At 32.4% G+C, this 9,678-nt stretch overlaps 1 protein-coding gene across 4 annotated transcripts; it reads right to left on the bottom strand.

The window, feature by feature from the left end:
* Positions 1-2,975: 2,975 nt before the first annotated feature.
* On the bottom strand, positions 2,976-7,399 carry LOC143913526 (UDP-glycosyltransferase UGT5-like). 4 transcript variants are annotated; one of them, XM_077433373.1, is made up of 9 exons: positions 7,245-7,399; positions 5,759-5,937; positions 5,554-5,632; positions 4,771-4,963; positions 4,333-4,527; positions 4,038-4,242; positions 3,739-3,958; positions 3,446-3,665; positions 2,976-3,374 (listed from the first exon to the last, which is right to left on the bottom strand). In XM_077433373.1, the coding sequence occupies exons 2-9, from the start codon at positions 5,924-5,926 to the stop codon at positions 3,080-3,082; spliced, it is 1,575 nt and encodes a 524-aa protein (XP_077289499.1). In that variant the 5' UTR covers positions 5,927-5,937; positions 7,245-7,399; the 3' UTR covers positions 2,976-3,079. The 4 variants fall into 4 exon arrangements, with proteins under 4 accessions (XP_077289499.1, XP_077289503.1, XP_077289500.1 ...); XM_077433377.1 differs by lacking the exon at positions 7,245-7,399 and adding an exon at positions 6,777-6,942; XM_077433374.1 differs by lacking the exon at positions 7,245-7,399 and adding an exon at positions 6,020-6,066.
* Positions 7,400-9,678: the final 2,279 nt, after the last annotated feature.

The raw sequence follows: 9,678 nt of genomic DNA, 5'->3' as shown, positions 1-9,678 counted from the left end.
CTATATATGTATGTATATATTCTGTTTGCTACCAATGTTTCCTCTAGGCAAGTCTCTGAGCATTTAGCGCCATCTATTTAAACATTATTTATTTATTTTTCTATTGGTTTTTTATATTGTTAATATGTAGGTAGGTAGGCAACTTTTAACATTTTTTTTCATACTAAACAATTATATATAACAATTATATATATATATATATAAATATTAAATCTAATATATAATTTCGAAAGAGACTTTTTAAGTTTGTAAATGAATATTTACTACTAGAATCGCCATGTTTAAGCTGTTTATATTACAAACACTCAGCGAAGCCGGGTAAACAACTAGTTAAATATATTTACATAAAAGGTATTTTAAAAAAAAATATGACCGCGTGCGGATCGAACACATGACGGACACATTTTTTTATTTAATAACTTAATATGCCAACAACCATGCGATGATATTTCATCGGGCACAACACAACTTGTTTATAAAATAGAAAGTATGTTTGTATAGCTGTGCAGGATTTAATCTACCATTCATAATTTTAAACTCCAGCATATTATACGTGCACAATATTTATGTACATACGTATATTAATGGGTTAGTCATAATCCTGGATATGTTTTAAATACGATGTATTAGAACTAGCCACCAGTATAGTTCGGTGTTTGTGTTAATGCTAACCACCGATAGGTTCCCGGGTTCAAGTGCTGCTGATCAGACTTCGATATTTGTTACTCCAAGTCGATCGTTTCCTATCAGAGTTTGCCAATTAATCAGATTTCTATGACGAAACGGTTCATCATCAAATTGGAAAAACCATCATACCCACTATGTCGCCACTATCTGAATATGATTTCAAAATTATAATCTACTAGCTGAACCCGGCATGCGTTGCAATGCCACAATAACGCCTGCACTTCCCGTTCCCGTTCTCATTCCCGTTCTCGTTCCCGTTCTCGTTCCAGTTCCCGTTCCCATTTGTCGGAAAAATGCAGACAGCGAACACATTTTATTTTATTTATTTTATTTTATTTTATTTTACATATATGTATACCAGGAAGGCCTTACAGGTAAACCCCAATGCGCCTTCCTAGCCAATTACAAATTTACATATTACAATTTAGCATTTTTATATAAATCACTGAATTACGAGACACTGTAAAACTCTCAAATCAATGAGACATCTATCAATTTGTACACAAACTTATTTATTGCACATTAATTAATAACAAATTATAGGTGACATATCGTATAGGAGGGATTTTTAGCCAATTTTTTTCCGGGAACCGCTTCAACAATGAAATCAGAGAAAATTGGCAAACTCTGATAGGAAACGATCAACCTGAAATCACAAATCCAGGTATAACCAACAGCATACTCTGAAAAATTCATTTTCATTCGAGACCCGGACTCAGGGATCGAACTCGGCGCCTCTCGACGCTAAGCAGAAGCTTAACGACCGAGCTATGCTGCTGGCTAATTAATTAATTAAAAGTAATTGAATTGTTTGTTTATTTTACCCTAACAACCCTAACAATTTTATTTTACCAATCAAGTGGAAATGTCTAGCACCGCCTTAAATTTTCGTTACATATCAAATTAAAGTAAATAGGTAAATACAATGTAACCTTTAATATTTGCACTCTTCCCATAGCTTCGCCAGCATACATATGTAGAATTTGCGGTAGCGATAAAATAATTTTCTCTTGTCAACGCACTGTGATCGAATGACAAAATGTTCGTTTCGCCTAGTGACTTGATGTCTTTCGCCAATAGTGTCATAAATGAACCTTCAGAATCTCCTTTGTGGTGTGTAGTTTTACGAAGCTTTTGTTAATTTAGTTCTTTTATTTCCCGGACATACATACAATAAATCCTGAAAATTCCATCGCAATCGGTTGAATGTTTTAGGAGCCTTTTTTTATTTAAATGTATGAAATGGTAGTTTCCTACTATACCTATCAATAAAAACACTGGTAATGTAAATGTTCCTTTGTTTTTGTATTTGTTAATGTTCCTGGCTTTCCGTTGCTTTGCCCGCGACTTAATACAAATTTGATTTATTCAGTCGGCAGACGTCGCGTTTCAAGTAATGGTTGAAGTTGGCGGACTTGTATATCGCGTTTCAAGTGATGGTTGGAGATCAAACAACATATTTTCAAAGCCGTGTCGTCAAAAACCAACTGATTATCATGGTTTCCGACAAACGAATTTCCTTGACTACCCAATGGCACTTCATACTTTCGCGTCGATAATACGAATTACGAATTTTTTTTCACAGTAATCTTCCCGGACATGCATACAACAAATCCTGAAAGTTCCATCGTAATGGGTTCATTGGTTTAGGAGCTTACTCTAGACAGAGAGACAGACAAACATTCAATTGTATATACATATATATATATATATATATATATATATATATATATATATATATATATATATATATATATATATATATAAATATATATATATATATATATATATATATATATATATATATATATATATATATATATATATATGTAGATAAATTTGTATATGTTCATGTTTACATAATACGATAGTTTTTGCACAGGTTCAACCCATAATAGCATTATGCGAAAATATAAAAAAATAGAATAACCTAATAATTGGTCATATGTTGTTGTTTTTTCATTTGGCCTGAATCAATTACTTTAATTACTATATTGATGATGTCAAGATGGGATAAGACTTTCATCTCTGGAAATGGAGAACGTAAATGTTATTCAATTGGGAGAAAAAGTATTATATAAAAGGACTAAGATACAATACATGATCGAATTAATATACTCGAATACTATTTGCTAAATTTATGTAAATACACATGTTTATAATGCACTTTGTGAGTTCAAGCAATGAAATCCAATTGATATCTTGTTTCATTAATATTGTATAATTAATATTGTGTTACAATATTAATTTTTAATTATGGTAGATGTATTTTAAGATAAAAATAAAAAAATATTCACAGGCGTTTATGACTATACATATGATGATATATTTAATCAAAAAAATTTATATACATATAAACTTATGACAATAACATTCTATGAAAATCGCATTTTTAGAGTTTTTTCTGTTTTTTATCTGATTTTACAGTTTCTGTTTTTTGTTTCTTCTTGCGACAGCAGCACCTCCAAAATACATATGAAAACAGAGCACCAATGGTTAACAGTGGAATCAAAATAATTCCAATAACATCTAGCATCAGTTGAGAGCATCTGGACAATTGTGGTGGTGATAAATGAGGTGCCCCTTTAGTCCGGATTACATGTTCCACATTGTACACAAGTAAATCCGATGGCCTCATTGGCCTATCGTGGTATAGCTGATGGACTTGCTTAGCAGTTTCAGTATACCTACAAACATAACAATGAAGAAAACTGGTTCATATTGATAATCATATATTGGAATTGAAGTATTACTTTACCTTGGATTTTCAAGAACTTCATCGAGAGCCCATTTAAACGACACATCAGTTATATTCATGTAATCTAAGACGACTCCGTGTCCTCGTCTCACCACAGCCCTAGCATTGATACTCTGATCGCCAAATATAGGTATTGCCAGCAAAGGTACACCGAAGTGAGTTGCTTCAGTACAACTCAAAAAGCCTCCATGACTTATAAACAGTTTCACGTTTGGATGAGCTGTCAATGCAATATAACAATGCTAAATATTGGTAGTTCAATCTTACATTGGATTTAGTTGTCAATTTTATACCTAAGATGCCAGTTTGAGGCATCCATTTTCTGATGACGACATTTTTAGGTTTGCCAGGTAAATCTTCTTCATATTTCCACAAGACTGTTTGTTTTAAATTGCCTAGTGCTTTGAGTATTATCGCTTTCAATTCCGGACTCATTTGACTGCTCTTCAAATTACTGCCCATACTGAAATATACTACGCCTTCTTTGGCTGAATCCAATATTGTTTTCAAATCCTGAAAAAAGCAATATATGTTTATCCGGGGATTAATCTGTCATACTTCATTTAAAAATATAAAACGTAGTATAAATTACATCTGGTAATGATTCAGGGTCTTTTATATGATAACCAGCGATTTCTATGGCGTTTGGCAGAAGAGGCCGAGCAATTCCAATAGACGGATGACTGTTGACTAACACCAATGATATGCGCTTAGTCAATTCGTCAAATGGCACTCGCTTAGATTCCTCGGGGAAATATTCTTCATAGATGGACTTTTGTATGGGACGTATCATAAATCTAAAATGTTATAACATTTATCAATCAATCTTTATGTAAATATAGCATGAATGTAATTGTAGTACAAACAATATTGATTGATTTTCTTACCGTCCCAACACTTCTTGGAGAACATTCATTCCTACATTTGCAACTCTTTGCCACAAGTTCATATTGTTTCCAAAATTTGAAAATACGTTTGGAACTATTTCTGGCGCTAGTGGATTGTTGGTCATTATTGTTAGCCAGGTCATCATACTCACCGGAGACAAAGCTATCACTGGACAGTCATATTTAACGCCGTAGCTAAATGATTATACACATTATTTTTCGCATTTTATATGTGAATTATTTCATGCACTAAAGGTCTGACCGCACTATACGACACAACACGGCAAAGTTGATACAAAAGGCAACTCTGTCGCGTGACGCGTAGTGCGTTATATCTCATACAATTTCATACAAACAATATTTGGCCGCACGCTGCCGTTCGTGTCGCAGACGCATAGTGCGGTCAGACCTTAAGCAATAACTGTAAGATGTACTCACCCAATGGCCGCCTCGTTTAAAAAGTATTCAAAAATCACCAAATCAAACTTTTCAGATTTGTCTGATAGAAACTTATTGATGGCTTTATCCTCATACATGAATTTCATCATTTTCGGTTGTATTGTTGATATCATTTGAATAGTCTCTATTTTGGACTGGTTTAGCATTGCGAATCCAGTATTGAATTCTTTTTCTGAAATATTTAAACCTCATTATAATGTACTTAAGCATTTGTATGTACATATATATGTACATATAATGTATAATCGATTTTATGATATTTGTAGAATAACATTTTATATGTTGAAAATGAGGTACTAAACCTCTTGAATTGTGTTAAAGTGCTATTATGCTTATTCATTGAATTTAATTATTGTTGATGACACTTAACAAGATAGTATTAATCTTTATTTTGATTAAAATGAAACTAGATTAGCTTTATTCTGAACAAAACAAATTTATTTTTTAACCATTATATTTATATGTAGATATATACCGTTGTGTATTTTTTTTAATTTAGATATATGTACATATGTATTTATGATCATTTTACAATCGACAAAATGTTAAACAGCGCCTGAATAAGAGTTGATTTTGATAACAGTGGTTTTCAAATTTGCTTTATCTCAAAACTAAACATGGTTGAAATGTTGTTGACCTTACGCATTCAATTGAAATAAAACTTTTTTTATTATTAAATTAACTCATGAATATATGAACACGGTTAGTATAGTAATATATGTATGTTTTATTTATTTATATTATGTATATGTATATATTTACCTTTAAAAGACATGATATTTCGAATTGGAAAATCTCTAAACTTCGGTTTGTCAGCTGCGAATGCACTCACCAAAGTCACCTGAAGTTCAATTATCAAAATATAAGCAATTGTGTTAAATTAAAGCAGGTGCTGTACGACAACAGAAGTTCACTGTTTAATAAAACAGTTATAATTATTAGTATCGGTAAAATTAATTTGTTATACCTCATGTCCTCGCTCTACCAGTGCATCTACCACTCCTCGACATAGATTGTTGTGACTCCTGGCCGGAAGAGGACATATGGTTAGTATTTTGTAACCACATATTGGCGTAAAAATCGTTGCTAGCAAGCAGCAAAGCAGCAGCAAATTGCTGGTGCATGTTAACGACATCTCGACGACAACTGGAAATGTAAACACAAAATCGTATAATATATAGTAGTGGGAGAACTGGGTACTACATGTATTTGTGATAACCGGTTGGACCTATCCTACAAGCCCGAACGACTCGCGTTAATTTAAGATAAAATGATGAGTACATACATATATCACATATTGTAGATAATCTTTGTACCTACAATATGATAGTGCAAATAATGCATTGTGTTTATTATCTTTACGAAGACTGTATCGTATTATTAAAGACTAACTAAAAAAAAAGCTTTTCTAATAATTAATTATATTTTCAACTTTTAATACATAGCATTGAGTTTATATAAAAAATAGTATTACTGTATAAATAAAATTGAATTTAACTTTTTAACCCTTTGAATGCTGGACAACGCCGATCGTCGTTTTGCCAACAATTCCACGGAACTGAAAAACGCTGATGGGCGTTGTTTTTTGAGTATGTAAAAAATACACAAGAATACTACCCGCTAAGCTTTTCCAGGTAGCATTGAAAAAAAACGCATTGAACATGGGTCGTGTAATCCGTGTCAATTTCTATAAAGACTGGTTTACACCAGAATTTCCGAATAAATAACCATAGCAGAATGTCTCAATAGAAGTCCATAACTGCTGTTTGTTTTAGATTGTGGCTTGGCATTTAGATTGTGAGCATTACATTTTAACAACAATGAAGAAGATGTAACTAGTTTTGGAAAAATACATTCATTAATAGACTTATTTTGTTTATTTTATATTGTTGCAAGATATATTAGTCTAAACACATCTATACAGAACTCCAAATCCTCAGCGGTAATTATCTAGGGTTTGTTTGGATTAGCTACAATTTTTATACCTGCTTTCTATTGGATTTCTAAATAATTCTAGTTGGAAATATTGGCGAAATTTTCAGCGTGGCTGCTTTAAACAGAAAAGACGTCAGCACTCAAAGGGTTAAACCAAATTTTTGCCATTAAAAATGTGAATTGATTATATGTGTAATATATTATCTTTTGAATGTCACAGTCCAACTTTTGTTGCGACAGAACTAGCTGTGATTTTGACGTTATATAACATTGTACTATCAAGTTATACAGCATAGTGACAAATATATTTTATTATATAGATATCTCCATGTATGTACTACGATTCTTAGAGTTATCTTTTTAAAAACTGTCGATTTGTAACAGTAATAGTGTAGATTGCACAATTAATCGTATCATGTATGCTCTACATATGTATAATATATCGATTCTTGGAATAGATTATGTTAAATTAATATATTACAGGTTGTTAGTTTCTCATTATACAATAGTATACCTACCAAAATTCAATTCTGTTAGAGCTATGTATGTAACACAACTAGCACATTGTAATATCTCTCAAAATCTAAACGATACAACAAAATGACCTTAATTGACTCTCGTTGTGTTTAGCAATTACTAGACATCGCTGTCTTTGTATACAGTGACGGAATGTAACATAAATAATAAAAACACAAGTTTAAATAACAAACTGGCAAATAAATATTTTGAAATAAAGCCCATTATCGAGTACATAATAAAATCATCAAATTTTGTATGTAATTCTTATTAAAAAGTCGAAAAGTTCTTCCACATATGTATGTACATATCTTTAATACATTTCTAGGATCGGGAAGAATTTATTGATATATAATATTGTCGGATTAGGCCGAGTAAGTGCAATCTGATTAGGCCGAGTAGCATCCCAGAGACTGTGTGACCGTTATAATTGGTTTCGAGGATTATCTCCCCCGAATGCACTTAGCGGCGATAGCGGTACTCGGTCGCATTCCCGTGGAGTTCTTAGAACTAACAGCGGTAGCGTGGGACCGACTTTCGTGGCACATCTAGTACGTGACCATAACAATAGGTAAACAAACCGGACGTTAAAGATGCCCTGAGAGACCTGCCCCCGTATAAGGCGGTACTTGGGCGATATCAATATCAGTATCTCCTTAATCACCAATAAATGCTGTGAAACGACTTTGGCCTTTTACTTAGATCCTCCACCCACCCCTACGCAACAATATGTTGGCCTTAACTTGTATATGATTAAACCCGGTAAAACACAAATAATATTGGAATTGTCGCATTTTTTGATCAAATTATACTTGAAGGTATTGGAATTACAATAAACGAATCGTGCACACGACATTCGTTGCCACGAAAATCGCGAATACGGAATATCTGTTTTCATTAGTATGACAGTTCGCGTGTTTTACTCTCGATGGATGGAATTTTCAGGTGCCAGATGTTCCGTGATCGAGATTTCAGTCACATGTGCTTTGTGCTGAATTATCACAGTCGTTGAGCATGCCAGGGGGTTTTTATTTGTTTTTTATCTTTAAAATCTAATTGGCCAACTACATGTAATGTTTGTAAATGTATTTATAAAGAAATTATTAAATTTAAATTTATTCACTTCAATAAAATTGGAGAATCTAGTTGATACTATTAATTAAAGAAAAAATAAAAAGGAATCGGAATCGGTTGATATTTTACGACTCCGACTCCACAGCCCTGATACATACGGTAAATGGATTGAAGATCTCGATCACGGAACATCTAGCACTCGAGTTCTCGTTAGTACAATATTTCGCGTGAGTTGATTTCGATTGATGGAATTTTTGGGTGCCAGATGTTCCATGATCGATATTTTAGTGATGTGTGCGAGATCGCTTTTTGCGGAATAATCACCGAACCGAAGCATACATATATACTTTTTCTTTGATTTTTCACATTTAAATACATTATTCACAACAGATTTTGATTTGTATTAATATATTTTATTTATATATCTTTCCATGTTAATGTTACATAATTTAATTTGTATTTGTAGTTGTTTCTTACATATTTATTGAAACTGGCTGTAGGTGCAAGCCATTCCTTATGCTATATTTTCTCTGTTATTATTAAATGCTATTTTTTATGTTTATGTTCAAATTATGTATTTATGTTTATGTTCAAATGTATTTTTTTTTATGTATAATTGATGAGTATATTATTTTCGTTATGTATTAATTTATGTTTAATTGTTATTTTGTTTTTTTTGTGTTATATTTTTTGACCATTGTGGTGCTTTAGGAATTCCTGTTATGCCACAATGGTCTGTTTAGAATAAAATAAATAAATTATTACACCATTATTATTATTATAACCCTTTCAGGTAGATGGACTAAGTTTAATGCCAGATGGAAGTATTCTCTTGCGCTATTATCAATGCATTAAATAAGTCCTTACAATGTATGGCTATTAACAAAATCTTTTTATGTATTATTTTTTAAAATTTGAATTCCCCCTCCCTTGACCATTTTCTGGATCCGTTAGTAGTACATATGTATATCGATGTCATTTTATTTATCAAGACCCATTCACACTTACCGGAAAAGATTGTCTAGCATCGAGAGGCGCCGGGTTCGATCCCATGAGCTGACCTCGATTGAAAATAATTTTTCTGAGTATATCTGTAGTCCTGCTGGTCAGACAAACTCACGGATATTTGTGACTCCAGGTCGATCGTTTCCTATCAGAGCTTGGCAATTTTTCTTATTTCATTGTTGAAACGGATCCTCGATTAAATCGGCTAAAAACATTCCTACCTACTATGTATGTCACCACTATTTGAGTATGATATAATGTACAATAAAATGTATGTACAAGTTAAAATTCATAGATGTCCCGTTAATTTCGAGTTTTTGGTGTCTCGTAATTCAGCGACTTATGTAATAAAAATGT

The sequence above is a fragment of the Arctopsyche grandis genome, chromosome 6, assembly GCF_051622035.1.
Source record: "Arctopsyche grandis isolate Sample6627 chromosome 6, ASM5162203v2, whole genome shotgun sequence".
NCBI lineage: Eukaryota > Metazoa > Arthropoda > Insecta > Trichoptera > Hydropsychidae > Arctopsyche > Arctopsyche grandis.
This window is presented reverse-complemented; position numbering and strand designations above follow the sequence as displayed.

Bases quoted from the DNA above. Each gene is read 5' to 3' on its own strand.
- LOC143913526 (XM_077433373.1), bottom strand. From the start codon at position 5,926: ATGTCGTTAACATGCACCAGCAATTTGCTGCTGCTTTGCTGCTTGCTA. The intron at 4,528-4,770 runs GTGAGTACATCT...ATAATCATTTAG, and splicing joins TTAAACGAGGCGGCCATTGG to CTACGGCGTTAAATATGACT. The intron at 4,243-4,332 runs GTAAGAAAATCA...ATAACATTTTAG, and splicing joins CTCCAAGAAGTGTTGGGACG to ATTTATGATACGTCCCATAC.